This window comes from Astatotilapia calliptera, chromosome 14 (assembly GCF_900246225.1).
Source record: "Astatotilapia calliptera chromosome 14, fAstCal1.2, whole genome shotgun sequence".
NCBI lineage: Eukaryota > Metazoa > Chordata > Actinopteri > Cichliformes > Cichlidae > Astatotilapia > Astatotilapia calliptera.
The window spans coordinates 8,943,392-8,964,311 of record NC_039315.1 but is presented as its reverse complement, the minus strand read 5'-3'; the positions used below and the strand labels follow the sequence as shown (position 1 = coordinate 8,964,311).

At 39.3% G+C, this 20,920-nt stretch overlaps 3 protein-coding genes across 5 annotated transcripts in view; 2 read left to right on the top strand and 1 right to left on the bottom strand.

Annotated features, from left to right (window-relative positions):
• Nucleotides 1-4,305: 4,305 nt before the first annotated feature.
• Nucleotides 4,306-11,176, top strand: trmt9b (tRNA methyltransferase 9B). Its single transcript, XM_026193289.1, has 4 exons — nt 4,306-4,561; nt 8,347-8,546; nt 8,641-8,814; nt 9,157-11,176. Exons 2-4 carry the CDS (start codon nt 8,390-8,392, stop codon nt 10,077-10,079), a joined length of 1,254 nt encoding a protein of 417 aa, XP_026049074.1. The 5' UTR covers nt 4,306-4,561; nt 8,347-8,389; the 3' UTR covers nt 10,080-11,176.
• Nucleotides 11,177-11,215: 39 nt separating this feature from the next.
• Nucleotides 11,216-14,543, bottom strand: hdac12 (histone deacetylase 12). 3 transcript variants are annotated; one of them, XR_003274497.1, is made up of 8 exons: nt 14,280-14,543; nt 14,035-14,178; nt 13,688-13,847; nt 13,401-13,609; nt 13,166-13,316; nt 12,850-12,966; nt 12,624-12,755; nt 11,216-12,517 (listed from the first exon to the last, which is right to left on the bottom strand). XR_003274497.1 is itself a non-coding variant. In XM_026193290.1 (8 exons), the coding sequence occupies exons 1-8, from the start codon at nt 14,382-14,384 to the stop codon at nt 12,494-12,496; spliced, it is 1,053 nt and encodes a 350-aa protein (XP_026049075.1). In that variant the 5' UTR covers nt 14,385-14,542; the 3' UTR covers nt 11,216-12,493. The 3 variants fall into 3 exon arrangements, 2 of the variants coding, with proteins under 2 accessions (XP_026049075.1, XP_026049076.1); XM_026193290.1 differs by having other exon boundaries at nt 12,624-12,766; nt 14,280-14,542; XM_026193291.1 differs by lacking the exon at nt 11,216-12,517 and having other exon boundaries at nt 12,610-12,755.
• stard13b (StAR related lipid transfer domain containing 13b) overlaps nt 14,145-20,920 on the top strand; it is a 77,593-nt gene continuing 70,817 nt past the window's right edge. Inside the window, exon 1 of the mRNA XM_026193279.1 lies at nt 14,145-14,194. The gene's annotated coding sequence lies outside the window, so the exon portion shown is untranslated. The remainder of the gene's footprint in view (nt 14,195-20,920) is intronic.

Sequence of the window (20,920 nt, the reverse complement as noted above, 5' to 3'; positions counted from 1 at the left end):
ATTTTAGTGTTACAAATTTTCCACAAAAAAAAAATAATGCAGGTTGATGTGATATGTAAGATATGCAATAATCTCTCTGTTTCAGTGTTTGTGGAAGTTTTAAGACTGAATCTAAGTCTTGCACAAGCTTGCTTTTTGATTTTTGTAAATGATTGCCTTATTTGTTTAAAGGGTTATTCTGCACGGAACTACAAAAAAAAGTCAAGGCTAAACTGTGAAAATAAATGGTAGGAAGGAAACCCATAAATTAGATTTAACTGGTAAATAAAAACTTATTGAATCTTAAAATGCAGAGCTGGCCTCAAGTATGTTCAGTATTTAAAAAGGCTAAGCCGTCCTGTGAGTCTCCCTAAGATATAATCTGACCTTGAGTCAAGAGAATCAATGAAGAGGCCCTTTAAAGGGGATTTCTAATGGATTTGCTTTCTGTCTTTTGATGTGAGTGCAGCCCTGTCTGCAGTGAAGAGTTAGGCTAAATGGTCAAAAACTGCTATTAGATTTTCTTGCAAAATGGGTGCCGGGGGCAGAAGAACAAGATGAAAAGGCTTTAATGAGTAACTCAAGTCAATAACAAAGAAGAGAAACCGTTTTAAATTTAATCTAGACTTCACTTTTTAAAGAGAAATTACACCCTCCAAAAACATTTTCTATAAAATTAAAGGCCCTTTGGTTCCACCCTTGTTAGAATAATAATGCAAACAAGCTTGAATTAGTTATTAAAAGTCTTATCAGACCAGGAAACAGTAGACAACTGTATGTTGTCACAATTCGGCTCAAAATGAAGGCCTCACATAGATGATGTTTGTTATTTTAATTAAAGTAATAAAACCAAAAATAGTATGCTTGATTGTCAGCTAATTAATATGTACGCAACGTCTCGGTGAACTGTAAATGAATGAGTGACTGTATGCATGCAAAAATAAAAAGGAAAACCTGAGATGCTCTGTCTGTCAGTAAGCCAGCATGGGGGAGAGCAGCAGAGAAGAGCCCCTGAGAGGTTTCGACAGCCCTGCTTTATAGTGCAACCCTAACTAGGTCAGCTTCACCCACCTGTTACCTAGAAGAGAGGCAAAGACAGCCAAGAAGGAAAAAAGCTGGTCTTGTGGCTGTCACTGTAACAGAATAAGACCTTTGAACTTTTAAATCACAAACATCAGTGCTGAGCAGCACAGCTGTCGACTCCCTTATCTTTAATGTAAAAGCTTTGACCTTTGTAATCCTGGAGCTGTTTAACAAGTAGGACCTCGATGAAGCTCGTGTCTGAATGCTGATATGGAGAGGGTTATAGGAAACAGTCCATTTCCAAAGAAAAACACGATTATTCTGATGTCATAAAATCTTGTTTTGAAGGAGGATTGTTTCAGCAGCTGTCTAAAGAGGACCACATTGCAGAGGCAGGGAACTACATGGCGTTTTTATGATTTCTATTGACATTTCTATTTCATGGTCCATTATAATGGGGCGGAAAAAAGCACTGAAGACTTTGCAGTGCATTGTTCGTTCTGTAGGGGCAGCCTTTCAGTCACTGACCTTCTGCAGGCACACTTAGAAATGATCGTTCTATAAATAGCAGGGATAAGAAGTTATTATGACTGTATTGGTGGCTGGATTTAGCAACTCCAACAAACCCTTATCCAATGGAGTTACAGACCACTGCTGATATTTCTCATGCAACAGCACTGGCCAGCAGTATTTAAAAACTACCTTAGAATGTACAGAAGATCACTGTAACACAATTTGCCACTCAATTACAGGAAGTCAGGAAACAGGAAAACTCATAATTTGAGCAGGAGTTACCACACCCACACTTCCTCCTGGCACCACAAAGTCACAGTCTTTAGTTAACAACAACCAGTTAATAAATACAGCAGCAAGTGTTTTGGTGATACAGTCTGTAGGGAGCAGGCTTGGACTAAAAGGTGCCGGCTTAAATCAATGAAAGGCAAATACTATGAGATAATGTCTGTCCCTGGGAAATATTTTCTGCTGCAGAAAAATAGAAATCTGCGTGCTAAGGACTCATAAGTGTCCTTGATATATAACCATTATGAAGGATGCCGTCTGTCTCCTAACTGAATTCATGATTTAACAGAGTGTTTGAAGAGACTAAAAGTAATTACTGTTGTTTAACAGCTGCTAAACCTCTGCTGAGGGGACATCTGCGTTTCTACTTATTTTCATTAGCCGCCAGTTTAAATGTGTTTGTACTGTGTACTTCTCGGGTGCGGAGGTGCGCGTCATTTTAATGTGAGAAAGCCTGCAGCAGAATGGAGCAAAAGTGTGCTTTGAATGATGATGATGTAGGCAGCTGTGATGAGTGCTCTGTGCTCCCTAAATGGCAGTGATGAACCATAAATACGTTTCTGCTCTTAAGCATCTCAGGAACAAAAATGGCAGATGAATTCACAGCTGACATGGGAAGCAGAGGACAAGGAAAAGTGGATGTGACAGGCTAATGTGCACTAATTATTACCAGAGTAGAAAACACATTAAGTGGCTTAATGGTGTGGAACTAAAAGCTGTTTAATTTTTTTTATTTAGTTTTTAATATATGCAGTTCTTGTGTTATTATAACCTTAGTACCATATCATTGCAAGTGGAAGATCAGGATGAACAGGATCCTGTAGCTCACCCTTTGTACTTGGTGCTAATGAGAGTAAGTGCTATTTACAAAGCAATAAAAAATGGGGCGATCATATCTCATTGAGGAGCCTGTAATAGTAATTAATTAGCAATTAATACCAACATGTAGGTGAAACTGTAAAAAACATCTTATGGATTACTGTCAGTTTCTACTTTAATTGAATGAATTGGGGGGGGGGGGGGGGGGGGGGGGGTTGTCAGTTTTTATTGCAGCCTTGGGATGAAGTCAGGGACTTTGTAAAAGTTAAAAGCCATTAAGGGAAATGGGAAACGGGTGAAGCATAAAATGAAGGACCTCATGTTCTACCTGTCACGTTGTTTATTGTGGTTGTCACGTGAGGCTCATAGCCAATGACAGCCATGCTCTGCAACCGCACAGGGTGTCATCTTTTTACACGCTGAAAACCCATCAGTTGTGTCAAGTTATATACAAGAAGAGCGGATGCTGCATGGCGTGATTTTCAAAATAAAGGCGCAAGGGTGTGTCTTTTGTTATAGAAATCAGTAGTGGGCTGAATAGTGAAAATACATGAACATCCAATGACTGGACAAGGAGTAGGATCTTTTATATACATATCATTACACAAGTACAATTTTGATGGTTTTAGTTCTGCCTAAAATTATTTCTAAAAGTTGGTATTAGTCTATCAAAGTCAAATGAAGGAGCATTGCATCATCTATAATACAGAGGTACAAAATCAAGCTTAATTTCCATCAAACAGCTGGGAGATGGGAATGTTTGAGCAGATGAATTATTGTTCCCATAATTAATTATTCAAGAGTTGGTGTAGCCATGTGGCATTGTTTCTGTTGTATAGATACTGACTAATTGGTTTGGGCATCTGACACGAGGGTGTCACGAGAGTGGGTGTACTGGACAAAGGATGCTGAAAATGAAGCTGCCAGGCAGAAGGAAAAGAGGAAGACGTCAGGGCAGATTCATGTATAGTGAAGGAGGACCAGCAGAGCGTTTGTGCGACAGACGAAAATACTAGTGATAGGGTGAGATGGAGGCAGGTGATCTGTTGTGGCGACCCCTAGAGGGACAAGCTGAAAGAAGAAGATACTGTGATCACTTTTGCAGCTTTATTAATTCATCACCAAAGTTTTTTTGTTTGTTTTTTTTACTGAGGCACGACTACTGTCACAAACCCTCAGATATTATGTGGTTTGTATCATTATATTTTTCTAGATGCAATTTTAGCTCCATCAACTTCAATAGCCTTTAAACTGGAACTGCTTACCAAAATCATGCTAGTTAAACTGCAACATTATCAGTTTAACTATCTTTCAGTAGTCCAGGTATCTTTTTTTTAAAAACCCCTTTACCTAATTTCTAACTGTTTTACAGAATTGAATGTGTAGCTTTTGCTAGTTTTACTGGATTATTGTTGGTCCTAATTGTATTTTTAAATCATTTCTACTCCATATATTGGTTTTAATTCGTTTTAGTTGTGTATTGTTGGGGGGTGGTGGGTTAATTTACATTTCGTTTATGAGATTAACATATGGGATTTCTCATTTTCACCAAATCATTGTTACTTTTTTCTTTGATTTTCGGTCATTGCAGTTTCTTAGTTTGTTGTCCTACTTTGGGTTGCTTTAATTTTGAAACACGTGACCGGAAGTTTTGCCCTATCTTTTCATTGGCTTGACAGGTGTGGAGCTCCCAGTCCTGGATTTGATGCCGTCCTTCGGCCAGTAGACTTCTGGCGGTCACACGCCGCACGTTTTTATCTTGCTTTTTTTAAACCGCCAGCACAATGTGGTTGTTGATGAGCTCGGGACCACCTTAAAGAGCACCTTCCTCTGATCCACATTACAGGTGGATCATATAGATCTATCGCATGTGCGGAGAGGGAAGTTTACCTCCACCGACCCGAGGCTAGAGGCGGATAATACAACGGCAGTTTATACGGTAAGTGATTTCGGCAGGGAGGCTGTGCAGTTATTGACACGGATTACGAGAAAGCTGTTTATGAATTGCAAATAAGTTGGTTACATTTTTGTTATTAATGCAATTCAGTATTTAAACTTTAGGCTGGTATACATCAGTTGCACATATATCAAAAGAAACTTTGATTTGGACTAAAAGTTGCAGCTCCCCGATACAGAACAAGCCCGGTACCCCACCCATTATTAAATATAATATAATCTAGTAATATAGTTAAATACGGGGCTCATTTAAATCTTGGGCGATTAATTGAATTGCAGGTTACTGTCCAGAGATTTCATCTGTCTGCCTTTGAATATATTAACTTGTTATTTACTGCTCATTTTACTAATGAGGAGGTCTGGTAGAATAAACCTCAAGATCTCTGCGCACATGTTCACGCTGGCATGCTTCACGGTTAAACCTGCTCTCCTTGGGCTCCCCGTGCTCAGCCGTCGCAGCCCTGTCTGTTCATACAGTCCTAACACCACTACATCACATAAAAGCACAGTGGAGGTCTGAGCTTGTTAACACGGCCTAGGAACGCATATTTAAAGTCACATATTCGCAGAATAGTGTACTCAGTGGCAAATGTTGTACGCAGTGGATCATGTATGATGAAAATATCTAAGTTAATATCTAAGTTATTGATTACTTACAGAATCTGTGTACAGAAAATGACTAAAATAATGGCTGATTTTTACCTTTATCCCCTGAATGCCCTGCACCTAGGACAGATCTGTGCACCAGACGTTGTCATCTGATTTAATTTTAGTTCCCATTGTCATTCAGAGGTAAAGCTCTGAGCCTGCCCAGCTGCTGGTTACATAATGTCAGCTGAGGACTGCCACAGTTTAGTGAGCAGAGGGGGAAACTCGAGTGGAATTGAGCACAGACAACACAGAATGAGGCCAGATTACAGCGTTACATAAGGGATGTTTTACTTCCACTTGGCTGAGATGATGCAGATGATGGTGGTCCAGAAATAGGTCTGAGCAAAGGATGCGGCGTACACTATATTTACAAACAGTGGAGTGAAGATAAGCTTGTTAATGCACAGAGAAGGCTCTGATTGTCAGGTCATAAAAAGAGATATTTGTGTTTCATGTAGTGCAAGTCGGGCTTTGTTACTAATATCCTGTGGTAAATGTTTCCAGTAATTTTCATTGTGTGCGCACTGAATGGGCAATAGTCTGTATTACATTCAAGGACATACCTAATGCCTTTTGAAAGAAATGGAGCCCAAATGTCTGGTGGCTTTCCTCCCTTCTAACCTTAACAAATCATCCTATGGCACTGCATGGTTCAGTAGGTTGCAATGGTCTGAACTACATCTATTAATGTTGATTTCTTTGCTGACAGTCTGTACATCCTTCTGTTTACTGTCCAACCTGAAGTGATAGAAGATTAAGTGGGTTGAAATTTTGTATTGTACAATGCAGTTACAGATAAACCTCAAAAGTAAACCCATATTTGCTGTGCACATTGATTTTACGACATATGTTAGCAGTGAATTTCTGCTGGGATACATAGCACCACCAGCTCTCATCTATCGCAGCCGATTGAAAACAACTCTTATCTCCCATCTCCGTGTCACACAGAGCGGAAAGTCTTTGTCACATTGCTCAGTACAGGGGTAAAATGAGAAGAGTCTTATGGCACACACAGTCAGTGATTTCAAAGCAGATAATTTGCAAGCAAAAAAGGCAGTGTTCAGCACTGATTTAACAATCACTTGTTGGTTAATAGTAGTGTGGGTATAAAAGATGTTGAATGCAGATAAAAACAGAGACATCTTCTTTTCTGCTGGCCTCGTCAGGAATCAGCCATTTATTTGTTTTTGCCTTTGAAAGTGTATTTCCACTGTTGATCCAAGACTTAATGAATCAATTTAGGAATTTAAATGGGAAGCTGTATTTGTGGAGAATAGTAGAGTTAGTGTTCTGCGTTGAGGTCAGCTGTATGCTAACAGTATAAGTATGCAACAAATCATGGGCTAAATTTATCCAGGATAAGATTTTTAAGGACAGGGGGGTTTGAAAGCTTATAATTATTACAGTTTAATTAATTTATTCAGCATTACAAACATGCAGTTTGTACACATGTACTTCTAAAACTTCCTTGAAGTTAACATGTGATCGAAACTGTTTTGTGTGGGTTTGCTTTGCATGAAATTAATTAAACCACGACACAATAATCAGAAAGATCAAATAAGAACTCTGAATAGCCAGATATTCTTGTCCATTTCTTTTTGTGGCATATTTTTCTCCCCTTCTGTACCTTAATGGAGTGCACAATCCTTCACAGCTATTACAGCACTATGTAACACAGTGGATCATGAATGTTAAAGATGATGAAAACAAAAGGTGAAACAAAAAGATCCAAAAGAGTTGAATTCATGCCAGAGTCATTGTTTTGGATTTCATTAGTTTTTTATGGGTGTGCCTAGTAAAGTGGCCAGTGGGGTTAGTGCTTCAGGGAGCCACAGCAGCAGCACTGCAGGAGCTGTGGGCTGCATCCTGATAAACTGGGATGACTGCAGTGGGAGCTGTGAATAACACAAACGTCACAATTATACAACCCCTGAAATTTTCTGTCGAGTTTGAAACTCTACAGCGTGTCCCTGAAGTTTACATAATGTCGGCATTACATACAAATATGCTTGAAAAGAAAACTATAGAAATGTGGGCAACAATGTCCTGTTGTTGTCAAGGTGGTTGCTGTGAGCTGTAGATTTGGGGTTTGCCGTACTGTGTTTATAGATAAAAACTCAAAGTGTCTCAAAGTCAGAGTCATTATCCAAACATTAGATGGCCTGAACTTATATAAATATTGTCCAAGATACTACAACGTAGTAAAAGAATGAGCTAGATTGATGCACTATTGTGGGTACGTTCCTTTTCATGCACAATATTGTACTCAGGGCATCATCTTAAGTGATAACTTTAAAAATAGTCTCTTTTAATCAATTAACTTTTATGAACAAAGTGTAGTAAACCAACAAACAATCAGTATTTGGCCTGGCTAAGCTATAACATATTGATATTCAGTACTGCTGTGCTTTATTTCCATGGAAATTTAAAGTCTTTCTCAGGATTAATGAAGGTCAAATTAGGTAAACGTCCAGACCTTCCACTGCATGTGACAGTGAAAGAAATGCTGCGATATATAAACCCCAACAGCAGCATAATGCTTACTTACAGAGTGTGACGGAATCGATGAAAATCACTCACTCAAACATGATTCATGTTTGTTTTGCATCCTGTTACTGACACAAAAGTGATTTATGTGTTGACCTTTTGCTTCCCCGTTACTGTAAAACCAATTTCTCACAGCTGCTGTGGACATGGACCTGCTAAGAGCTTGGTGAGATGAGGTGTGCCTATTTGCGGTGACTTGGTTAGTTAATTTATATCCTGTAGTCTGTGTTTTTCCGCAGTTACATACTCAAAGTGACAAATTATACCTGACTTGTATTCATAGAGCAGAACCTCACTGTGCACTGCTGGATGGATGTGAGAGAGTGCACTGATTCAGCTGGTACTTGAAGTACAAAGCAGAGGGTCTGATATTAAATTACCACCTGACAGATGTTTGTGTGTCCGCTGATTATGGTTTTGAGCTGACCTTGTGGGACTTTAACAAGCATGCAGAGAGGGTCTCCACTGTGCCATTTCTATTTAACAAGTCCACACTATCACAATATTTTTTTTTTCATGGTGAAATTCACAGTTTAATGGAAATAACCAAAAAGACTCTTCTCCCTGCAGTCATGATGCTCTGAGGCCACTGCATGAGGCCGCCTGGGCGAACATGATGGAGGAGGCTGCCAGCCAGCTTGAAAGAGATCATGTACACAATGTCTACGACAAGATTGCTCCATATTTCAACGACAGCCGCTATAAAGCCTGGCCGAAGGTACGGCAGTTCCTCCTGGAACTGCAGCCTGGGAGCATCGTTGCTGACATTGGTGGGTCTCCAGCAGTAATGTGATCCTGAAAGTCCAATTACAGCTGGCTTACATTTCTTGTGTTATGTTGTAGCTGACTGTCTTGTCTTTCCAGGTTGTGGTAATGGTAAGTATCTCCACATCAACAAGGACGTGTTCAAGCTGGGGTGTGACGTTTGTCGCCCCCTGGTGGATTTTGCCTGGAGCCAAGGACATGAGGTCCAGATGTGTGATGGGCTGCATTTGCCTTACAGAGACAGCTGCTTTGATGCTATGCTTTCTATTGCAGGTAATGGTCAGAACTATAAGCAGTTATTATAGATGAGATAAGAGGCTTTTTTAAAAATATTTCACTTAGTAACAAATCACTCCCTTCATATGCATGAGCTCAAACGCCGACATCTACCTCAAATTAAGTTAACTCATATAATGATAAACATCATATTACCACAAACTTGCGTTGCCAAGCCAACAGTGTGAAAAATAATTATTGTGTCCTACCAAAAAAAAGAGTGTAATTAGGTCCAAACCAAACAGCTGCACTATTCATTTATCTTCCATTATACACACAGTGTACATGATACCTCATAAATCCATGCTTAAAGCTGACAAATTCATATTTTTGTCACAGTCATTCATCATCTGTCCACCAAAGAGCGTCGCATTCGAGCAATAAAGGAGATGGCTCGCACTCTGCGAGTGGGCGGACGCATTATGATCTACGTGTGGGCCATGGAGCAGAAACGTCGTAAATTTGAGAAACAGGACATCTTTGTTCCTTGGAACCCCAATCCTCAATTCCTTCCCGGCCTCAACAAACCGAGGAGGAGAACCACAGCACAGAGCGTGAGCGAAGCCATAGACAACACTGAAAAGCACAGGAAGGTTAGAAGCACATCCTCTGTGGCAGACGAAGAAGATCTTGGTCGCACTACACCACAGCAGAGGACACACAAACTGTGGTTCTTCTCCAGGTCTCTTGATTCTGTGTTCGACTTCGGAAGCTTGGGGATCTCCCGTTCATCCTCCAGAGACATGAGCACTTTATCTTCCCCCACAGGTGAAAATGAGGGGAACAAGTTCAACCTGAGCAGGAGAGGACGAGGGCTTATCAAGCAAGTCTCAAGTTTCTTTTCTCCGCCATCTGTGGTCGGATCAGAAGAGGATGTCTTTGTCACAGAGCAGCACAAGGGACCGAATAATTCTGGAGGCAATGGCACCACTAACAACAGCAGCGCAGTGTCTTTAGTCCAGGAGTGTGGCTCTCTGGCTCTACCAGATCTAGTCTCCTTGCAGGGGGAGGACCTAAAGCAGTCTGGAGATGAAAGAGATGGAGGGCTGCTGGGAGAAGAGCTGCAGGAAAGCACACAGAGTCCTCAGGGGAGTGAAGGGCAGGTGGAAGGCTCCTGCCTGAGGTACTACCACGTCTTCAGGGAGGGCGAGCTGGCAGAGCTGATAGCGAATCATGTCGAAGAACTTCATGTTAAACACACCTACTTTGATCACGCCAATTGGTGTGTGGTGGCAGAGAAAGTTCAGGTATGGAAAATATGACCGGAACTTGTCATATTTGAGTTCACTTTGCATCGCCTCTGCCTCAAGTTTTAGCACTGAATTCCACATGTGAGAATAATGACATTCTTTTCATTTAAATGTGCAAATGTAGCCATTGTTGAAGGTCTAGGTAACACTAACATTCTCCAGTGCTGTAATTCTCTCATGAACTATTTAAAAATGAGATTTTTATCCATGTATTTATTTTATCCTGGAACCAGCTATATGTCAGAGCTTTTGGAAAGCAGCAAATAGATATTTTATGGAAGTGTTCAACCGTGGCCGTTACTGTATGTTGTACCAGATTATTTTTAACTATTTATTCTTTTTCAATAAATCTACAGTGTGTCTTTTAGAGTCGGTGTTTTGTTATTTAACCCTAGTGGGCTGCATCACAGCTATTGATTTGCATTTTAAAAGAACATTTCTTCTCTTGTGCTTTAAATATGAGCAGAAGAGAAATGTACAAAGCTACAGCATACTCTTCCCTCTGCTGTTATATTTTAATATATTGATTTCAGTAGAGAATTCTTTCTTTCTTTGTGTCTGCAAAATTGCATGCTGCTTATCTCTCATTAAAAGGAGCCAAATTTGCAGCTAGTATCAGCTGCGGACTTCTTGGTAACGCTTCCTGTGAAACTGCTCGTGCGTACTTTTTCATTGCACTCTCATACAAGTTTAAAATTGTGCAGAATCTCTTCCGAAACATTAGTGCCATTTTCTTGTTGTTTTACTCTACAAGTGTTCCAGACGACATGTCGCCAGTGGGCGTGTCTGTGTGTGTGCGCGCCCTTGATGTAGATATTTGCAATAGTGGCATTGTGTCTTGTAACAATTTGGTATGTCTCAGCAAATCAGAAAACTGCCTCATGTACTGTGAATAAACATTGCACTCTATCACAAGTATATCGCTGCTTGATGTCAGTGAATGACATAATAGGTGAGACTTGAAAAACTGTTTATATCCATTGTGGTGCATTTCTTTAGCTGTATAGTTTTTGTGGACCAACTAGGTTTGTCTTAAAAGTGGCAAATGTCTTGTGTGAGCTGATGTAAATACTTTGTTTTGGTTTTTTTATTAAATTTGTTTTTGTTCACGGGTGTTGTGTTGCTTCTACTCCCATTAACAACAAAGATTTGTTCATGTACAGTTTATTTCTAGAATATTTAATTGTCACACAGGTACAATTTGGTAAATGGTAAGCTAAAAGTATTTATAGCCAACTTGCACATACTATACTAGAATCATCACCAGCCTACAAATGAAAGCCTTAATATTTGATTTGTGAGGATTTTTAAATAATTCTTTAACATGTAGTCACGTGAAGAAGATTTCCATTGGACTCTGCAGTCTATGCAATAACTTAATTATTTTACTGTAGGACTGTATTGGTCTCTCACATTGTAGTGAAATCCTCTTCTTTTTAATATTGCTTCAGTTCATTAATGTTTATTGGCATTCATTTATGCACAGCTCTTAAAAGCCACACCACACTAGCATTTAAATCTGGTCTGGGTCACTACAACACCTTGACTCTTTTCTTTTTCAAACATTTTATTGTAGGTCGAGGTTGATTCAATGACCGCAAGATGCCCAAATCCTGTGGATACAAAACAAACCCGAATCATTATCCCTCCACCACCGTGCTTGTGAGCTGATATGTGGTCTTTGCATTGACATGTAGTGTTTTGTACCCAAAATGGCGCTATCCATTATGGACAAGCATCTCTGCTTTAGTCTCATCAGAAACATTGTTGCAGAAGTTTATTTAAATGCAGTTTTTTTTCTAATTGCATTGGAATGTTAACATTTCCGATACTACCTGAGGCTTGTAAAGTTTTTAGCTCTTAGTTTTTTATGCCCCCCCCAAAAAAAAGAAAATCCTCCCTAAGAGTTGTATTGTCTGACCTTTGAGTGAATTTTGTGGAATTTCCACTCCTGGTAAGATTGTGGCATTAACAGGGAGCTGAAAGCTCCATTCCAGAAAACTACCAGAAACTCTGCTTTTGTGTTTTTGACCAATTAATCAAGAGCATTTGATAAGCAGCACCTCTTGATTCCTATATAAACAGTTTTTCCACAGGACTGTACTGAGTTCCATAAAAACCTTCTTTTTCAGATGAATGTAAAAATATGTTGTTATGGTGGCTGTGATGTCCCTATAACAATATAATTGTAGTTACAAGACCATCATTGCAATGAACCAAAAATGAGTGAAATAAGTTCTAATATGTGACCGCATAAGATGTATCACTACTACAGTTAATCTCAACTGTGTAAATTAAATAAATATGCCAAAGTAACTGAAGTACTGGTCAGTTTCTAATACATTTTTGAAACTTTCCAAATGACCATGGCATTCTCTCAAATATCAGCTACCCACTGAGGATCCTCTTGATTAGGGAGCCAAGTTTTACATACCACACTCCCTCCAAACCTGAAACATGAATAGCAAGGTTATAATGAGAACTCGGTTTTAAAACTAATTGTTTCTGTACATAAAATTGGACAAACAAGTCTTCTATCTGCTGTGTTTCATTTACCTGAGTTGCTGCTCTGTGGACGATAGAGTGTCTGAGTGACAGTTTATCAATGTCTCTAGAGTATCCTCCACCAATAACAGCAGCGATAGGGACACCTCTTTTCACCACAGTCTTCAGCACAAACAAATCTCTCTGATAGAGCCCTAAGGGACACTTGAAGTCATTCAAAAAGTCTGTAAGTGATTTGAAGGTAAAAAACACCTGGGTGTAAAACAGAATGGCTCACCTTGGTCTGTCAGGCGAAGCCTTCCGAGTTCATCTTCCCAGTGAGGATCAACCCCTGCGTCATACAAAACCAGGTCTGGGCGAAAGGTTTCCAGCAGCCAGGGAAGGTGGGCTTCAACTGTTGGGTACACCATCAGACATATTAGTGAGTTTTTAGAAGCATCGTCAATGAAAATCATCTCAACGTACAGAAAAAAAAAACAGTAGTTTCAAAATCAGCAAGGACAAAAACAACAATTCTCACAAATTGAAAACAGTAGTGCTAGAATTGCGATTCAGTGATTAGATATTTATTAAAATGGAGAGTATCTACATACCTGTGGAGAGGTAATCCTTGTCCTCCAGCCCATCCTCCACACTGATATCAAGGTCGCTCTGTTGTTTACGAAGTGGGAAATTTTTCCCACAGTGCACTGAGAATGTAAACACAGAAGGCTCCTCTTTAAAGATGAAAGCGGTGCCATCACCCTGTAGGATGTTTGACACATGAAAAAGGTTTAGCTTCTCAACAAAGACAAATCCTAATCCACAACAGAGACTAGTGCACTCCACCTGATGAACATCTAGATCCACAATGAGAACTTTGCGTTTAGTAGAAGGAGAATTAGGAGAATTGTTCATCGTGTATTTGGCTGCGACTGCAAGATCATTGAGGAGACAAAACCCCGAACCATAGCTGGGAAAAGCATGATGAGTTCCCCCTGCTGTGCTGCAAGCCAGACCCCTCTGCAGAGCGACTTCAGCAGCTAAAACAGTCCCACCTGGCAATGAGAGAGAACGTTAACAGCAAACATAATGCAATCTTTCCGGGTCACGTGTACGTCATGAATTTCTCTCACCTGTTTCATATCGACAGCGCCTCACTATGCCTTCACTCCAGGGAAAGCCTGTCCTCCTTTGCTCTTGCTCACTTATTTTCCCATTTATGAAGTTGTCCAGGTAGTCCTCGGTGTGCACACAGCTCAGTAAATCCTTAGAGGCAATTTCAGGGACCCACACCTACTGTAAGAAAGGAAAAGGCACATCAACAGGAAAATGTGCTTTCCAATAAATACTACTTTTAATAGCAGCAGTGATATTCACTATTAGTTGATCTTGTTATGTTTAGAAACTGGATGCCTGTAAATCATAAAATCAAATAATCGATTATAATCACAGGCAGATATCATAAAAGTGTCTCACTCACCTGTTTCTCTGTAATGACCTGATCTCTGAGCAAACACTGTAAAACCCGGGGAAACTTTCCCATCGGAAACCTGTGATTGGGTGGGAGGTCACACACATACTTGCTGTGATGAACTACTGGAAGCGCGCTAGATTCGTGTCTCACCTGCGAGATGAAAAAGGTGAGTTTTATAATGCACCCACTGCGGCGTTCAGGGGAAAAATACTTCAGTTCACTTTGTTTAAATTATCATACAAACTTCTTACTAGTTCAGCATGGAAGCACCTGCAGGAGGTGAGAGCTTCACCAGTCATCAACCACGCGACTTTGGAGCGAGGTCCTTTAGAGAACAGCCGCTTAATGCAGGTCATTATTAAGACAGGAAGCAATGAATGATAGTCGCTTACTTAAGACGGGAGAATGCTACATTATACACAGTTACGATGTTATGAAACGAGACAGGAAGTCCATAAAGTGTCCCGTGTACTGTGTAACGGGATGCTTGGCTGTTACAGCGCCTCCTCAGTCTACTGCTGCCATCTTCTGTTATGGAGTGCAAATAACTTTCTGTGCTGCTGTCACGGTTTCTTTCTACTGCTCTGTTTTCTACTATAGTACAACTTGATGGTGAGTATTATTTTAATCAGTTGTATCCTATCCACAGATTTACACGCATATACTATTTCAGTATTATGCAAAAATCTTGAACCACCTCTTAATGTTTTATCATTTGCTAGGAGAATGTGTGCAGGAGAATGACTTGTCTGAACTCTCGGTAATATAAGTAGTCTTCACAAGTAAAGTAGCGCTCCAGGTTTATTGAAGGACATTTCAAATCTTTTTTTTTTCTTTTTTAGTTGGCTGGTTTTTGTTTTATTCTCTATCAACATGACCCCACACTGCTTTAATAATGTTGAGGAGAAGCTATTCCATCACTGATAGTGATCCGTTATGTGTTTTTCTATCCAGCTGTGCTTTCACTGCCTTAGGATTGTGCTTAGAATGATTGTCATGCTGAAGTGTACTTCTGATGACTGTAAACACGCATTGTTTTACCTCTCTCATTTGGGTTCATCACTCAATAAGAGCTGCCGTCACTGATTTTCAGTCCAGTCCATTTGTTGGGTAATTTAGCATACCTCAGCCATTTCCCCCTGTTTCCCTTCCTTAATAATGCCTTCTTGATAGCCATCCTTCCACTCAGACCATTCATGATGAAGCTTCAGCAAACAGTAAATGGATCGACTGAAGGGCCAGATGCGTCTCTCAATATCTCTCATGTCCTGTATCAAGTCTTATTTTTTCATATTTCTTAAGGACATGAATTGCAGATACTGTTCATCTGGTGGGGATAGTTTTTTTTTTAGGCCTGCTACTTTTTTTCTGCTCTCCACTTGTCCAGTTTCTTCATTTTTAAGGACACACTAAACAGGATGTTTAGTGTTTAGTGTGTGTGTATTTAATTCCTGTCAGACTGTTTTATCTTTGGTATTTTTCATAGATTCAAGTAAAGAAATGGAAACGATTGGTGTTTATGTGACAGGCTGCGCATAACAAAAAATACTTAATTTAAAATTGGTTCTCTAAAATTGTCTGCTATGTGAGGAAAAACAAACACTGGTTTATCCCTTAAGCTAGGCACCTCTTTTATGCTTGAATAATTCTCAAATCAGTGTGATCAACAAACAAACAAACAAAAAGCAAAGTGAAAAAAGCAAAAATTTGAAAGACCTTCAGAAAGCCTTAGGAACTATTGCTTAAAACCAATTAAAAGCCAAACAAGAAAGCCAGACTCCTTGGAAACAAAATATTAAGAATGGGGGGTGGAACAAGATTTTTGTACTGTCGTGTGCCTATGTATATGGGTTATTAATGTAACATGCATGCTTCTGTTTGAAATAATTAAATTAAGTACTTGTAAATTAAGTAGTCTATTAAAAAAATATATATATATATATATATATATAGATATAGATATAGATATATATAATTTCAAACTTCAGGTAGGCAAGTACAATTTTCATTTCAGTTATCACAATCAAGCTAAAACTAGAAAAAGCACTAAATGATTCTAAAAAAATTTATTTTCTTTTATTAGCTTAAGGGTTCATATGAGTAAAGGTCTGTATTGCAGGCCATTCAAAGCCATGTGAGAACAAGTTTTTTGTTTGTTGTTGAGGGAACCATGATGTTACTACATCTGGCTCAAATCCACATCTTGTTCCCCTGATGTTGTAGTTTAGTCGTCATCCAGTGAGCAGCATCCGCTGAAGTAAGCTGCTCAGATTCCTGAGTTAGGGTCAGAAAACAGATGGATTGGCTTAGACAAGGCTGAATGCACATTCTTTATGTGGCTGACTGTGAATGTCATCTGAAGAAAAAACTAAACAAAAACGTAAGTCTGTTATATCCTGTTTTTAACATACAAACCTTTATGGCATGGTCAAACATAAGTTTTTTGTTTTCTACCCACACACTGCCCCTCCTTTCTACTATATTTCCATATAACGGCAGGGGTAATTGTTTTGTTTCCACTTCCTGTCCGATGTTTATCTGTATCCTGACCATCTTTAGGCAATCGTCCTGTGTCCTCCTTTGTTCCCATCACTGTCAGCTCCATGTCAGCACACCATGAACTGAGGTGGTTAATCATAGTGAGAGAGGATGATTTATGGTGTCACAGCAAAATCATGTCAGAGCCTGAGAGATTTATTGTCTTCACTCCCACATGTTCCAGCTAAAAGTTGCAGAAGGGCTCTGTGGCAAGTAAAGTATTATAATATCAGTAATTTCTTTCTTTTTATAGATGTAAAATGTGATAATTTAGCTAAAAGAATACTACAGTGTTCTTGTCACTGTACTGTCGTGGATTTGAGCTGCTTTTGTGTCTGGTTCTACCTCTCTGGCTGTCTGTCTCACATTGCTTGCAGGCAGCTCAAGGCACCGTCTGGCAGACTGCTGGCTCTTCATGAATATGTGTGTGTGTGGGGGGCTGTGTGTGTGGATGTGTGTGTGTTAGAGAGAGAGAATTGTCTGGCTGATTGGGGTTAGCACAGCCCCCTGAGAGTGGCTACTGTACTCACTGGTAGATAAGAAATAAGACGAGCATGCTGGCCTCAGGTGCAGAGGGGAAATCTCTTCATAATAGAGAGAGGAGATTAGAGAGGTAAAATCAATCACTGACTTCATTCCTGTTAACAGGCATTTCGAATAGAGAGAGATGAAGGTGGCTGTTCTTAACTGAAAGACTCCGATATATCTTGACAGAGGGATTGTGCTGGCGATAAAGGTTATATTAATTTATTATGGTGGATTTTCTCTTTTGCTTTGGTGTTTTACTAAATTTCATCTCATCATTGTAAAGACCATGTGCTCAGTCTTTTATGACAAATCACTTGTACACGTGGCGCATGAGTGTTCCAGGCAACCAGTGATTTCTATTAATTTCCCTACAGTGTCAAAAATCTACTAGCTTATTTGCTGAATTTTCTATTTGCTGTGAGGTGCAGAATGAGTAGAATTCTGGGATTTTCAGTTTTTTATTATTTTCAGAGTCACTTTGATCCTGAAGATTTATTTTTATGTGCTTCTATTTTATTTAAAGCTTTTTGTGTGTTGTACTGGGGGGAGCCCAGTCAGAAGCACCCAGTTTCACCTATACAGTTTTAATGAGTTCATAATGGCCTCGGGTCCTAATTTAAAGTATCGCTCACTCTCAGGAAGCAGAGGCACTCTAGCAGACACTGGGAAAGAGACTGCTTTCAATTATTAATGTGGACTATACACAGATGAAAGCTGCAATTTGTAAAGAAAAGCATATATTTTGAGCAGCTGGAGCTTTTCAGTATCAAGTTTGCATGTTCTGCCTGTGCCTGTGTGGGTTTTCTCCTTCAGTCTAGGGAGATCCATGTTAGGTTAACTGGTGATGGAGGAATGGATGGATTAAGTATATGTTTTCATTTTACACAACATGAAATTGTTTTTAGCTTCTCTGATATGTAATTGCTGCTTAAATTAATAAACATTATTTGGTATTTGTTGTGTGTCATTAGGATGAGGACTAACAGTCCAAATATTCAGTTTACTGTAAGGAGGACTAAGAAAACAGTAAATAATCATATTTAAGCAACTAGAATCAGGATAAATAAAGAATTTTCTCATTTGATTTTTTAAATTCTTTTTCATTTTCAGGTATATATATATATTTTTTTTTGTTTGGCACTATAATCATGTAAAGTGGAGTAACATGCAATAAAACATAAATTACATGTTAAAATACTGCAAACTTGATATTTACTGTGATTTATTTTAATTCTAAAGCAAGTTCATGATTGCTGAAGACCAAGAAGACTATAACAGCACTAACAATGCATCAAATACTGCAGTATATTACTTTGAAAATCCATCCATCCATCCCCACTATCATGTTCAGGCTTACCAGGGTCGAGGGGTTGAAACCTGTCATACAGCGAGAGAGAGTGAGAGAAAATGAGAACCACATTGTGAAGTATGATATCCATGACTTGATCAAATGTTAAAGTGTGATAACACCCTTGTGTAGTTCTGCAGTATTTTTCACAAGTGAAGCAGAAAGCAGAGTTGACGCACAGCTGTGAGCTGCAGTCTGCTTCAGGGCAGCTGTTTTCAAGGCTTGCAGCTCCTGCATCTCATTGACGGCAGCAACAAAGAAAGAAGATGACAACTGCTGGCCTTTGATCTGTTTTTCTCTTTCTCTCATCAGGCAAAATACGAGCAGGTTGACTAAAGTGAGAAAGCTTTTCTTCCTCATCGTGGCATAAGTTACAATTGGTTCCTTGCTTAGAAAGCAAAGTTGTTGTTTTTTTTTTTCAACTAAAAAAACAAAACAAAACAAAAAACGTCCCCCGAATAACATTTATTATACACAAATGCATGATCAATTTTATTCTGCACGCAATGTGTTTTTAACCAAATGAATAACCCTGTCATCTCCAAATAGCCCTGTCATCTTGGCATGTATTTTCATGTTCCAGGAAGCAGCAAACGTGCTAGTTGTCTAACCCAAGTAGGGGAGTGTGTGGTGCAATGTTTGCATCAGACACTGGATTTGAACATACCTGTCAATTACACAACAATCACAACATCAAGCCCACAAACCCCTCTGTGCGCACCTTCCACCCCTCAACTCCGAGCGGAAAGAATTCCTTGGTAGATTGCGAGCGCTTGTAGAGCGTGTTGCAGCAGGTGAGAGCAGGAGTGGTTATTGGATTGAATTAATTTGTAGCTGCTGTTTCTGTATGATATTGACGGCCTGTTGCTCGTTCCCTCCAAGGCAATCCTCTGGTCACACGAAAAGTATAATGGACTGACTCCTCATCCAGTCCTGTGTTCCTATAATCACATACATCCAGGTGAGGCAGCCTGTGTTTGGGCTGTGGTATAATTTTCTGTCGTTTCACCCAGTGTTTACATTTTTCCGTTCATTATCTTCTCAGTATTCCCTGGCATCGCTCATTGTTTGGCAATGTCCTTACAGCTGTTACCCTGACTAATTCTTTCTGTATGGCTCTCCTTTGTTATGCATTCTGCCCATATGTGTTGTCAAAGCTGTTATGCGTGAGCCAATGAGCCAAGACTTCATGAAAGGGAGCATAGCCAAAAATATAGACACACAAATATTTGCCAGCGGGGTTACAGTTGAGGTGCGAGTGGAAAAGCTCTTGGTTTTAAAGTCTCAGCTTTTCAATTTAAGTGGAAAATATTTGATTAACGCAACAATCTACTGGTCACTAAATCTGAATATTTAACTCTATTTTAAGATAGATAATTAGAATAGAATAGTCTCTGTTGCTGTTTTATCAGCAAGAAAAAGCTTAAGCAATTAACAAACCAAGATAACATCTGCTATCACACACTGATGGCCCTCATGGGGGCATTTCAAGAACAGCTGTTCTAATTCATTCAAGAGAGTGTTTTATTTCAGAGGGGTGGCTTTAAGATCTGGGATCTGCTGATGTTGCCCTTTTTATTTTTTAATGAACTCTACTTTCAGCAGCTCCCTTATTTGCATATTTGAGTTGGAAAATTTTCTTTCTTTCTTTTTTTTTTTTAATGGTGGATGCCTTTCCTAACACAACTCCAGTTGGATTTAAGTCTTCTCTCAGGACTGCGTCAATGCTGTTTTGATTGCAAAGCAAACATGTAAACTGCAACACTACTGATGAAATCTGAGTTTTTATTCTAATAAAGGGATACTCATCCCCAGAGAAGTTGGCAAGCTGTTTGCATGCACATTTAAGTTAAGCCCTCACCTCACCCATCAGGCTTCATCATGCATGTTGTCACCTGCTTAGTGAAAACATAAATTTCTCCTTTAAAATGCTTATTACGTTTGATTTCTATAATTATCCAATTTGTTCCCTGTAGCTCTTGTGATTTTGCTTTTTTATTGCTGGTATTTTAAAATAATATCTCACAATTATCGACATCTTAGTTTTTCCTAGATGAATTCAGGATGAAATGTGCCATTAAAACTACTGTGAATATACCTTTATCAGTCTTTAGAGGCTATAATTCAAATCTGATGAGGACAAAAAACAATCTTTATGGGATAAAGCTCAAGTGTAGCTTCATGTGATAATGCAGAACATCTGCCCATGTTCTTTGGTATGCTGTGAATCTGTAGGGGAGTCAGAAAGCAGCAGAGATATTGAGCCAGACTGCGGTATCGCTGGAATGTGATGTTTGTGTTTTATATTGTATCTGTCTGTTGCCACAGCTCTGTACAGTTTGCATTGCATAAAATGCGTACAACAGCATAAGCAATGCTTTATGTTATCAGTGTTGCAGAAGCAGATAAATTATTCATTTTCCATACTGACACTGTTAGTGTTTTCTGTCTCTTGCTCTGTGTAGCAATAGGACATTT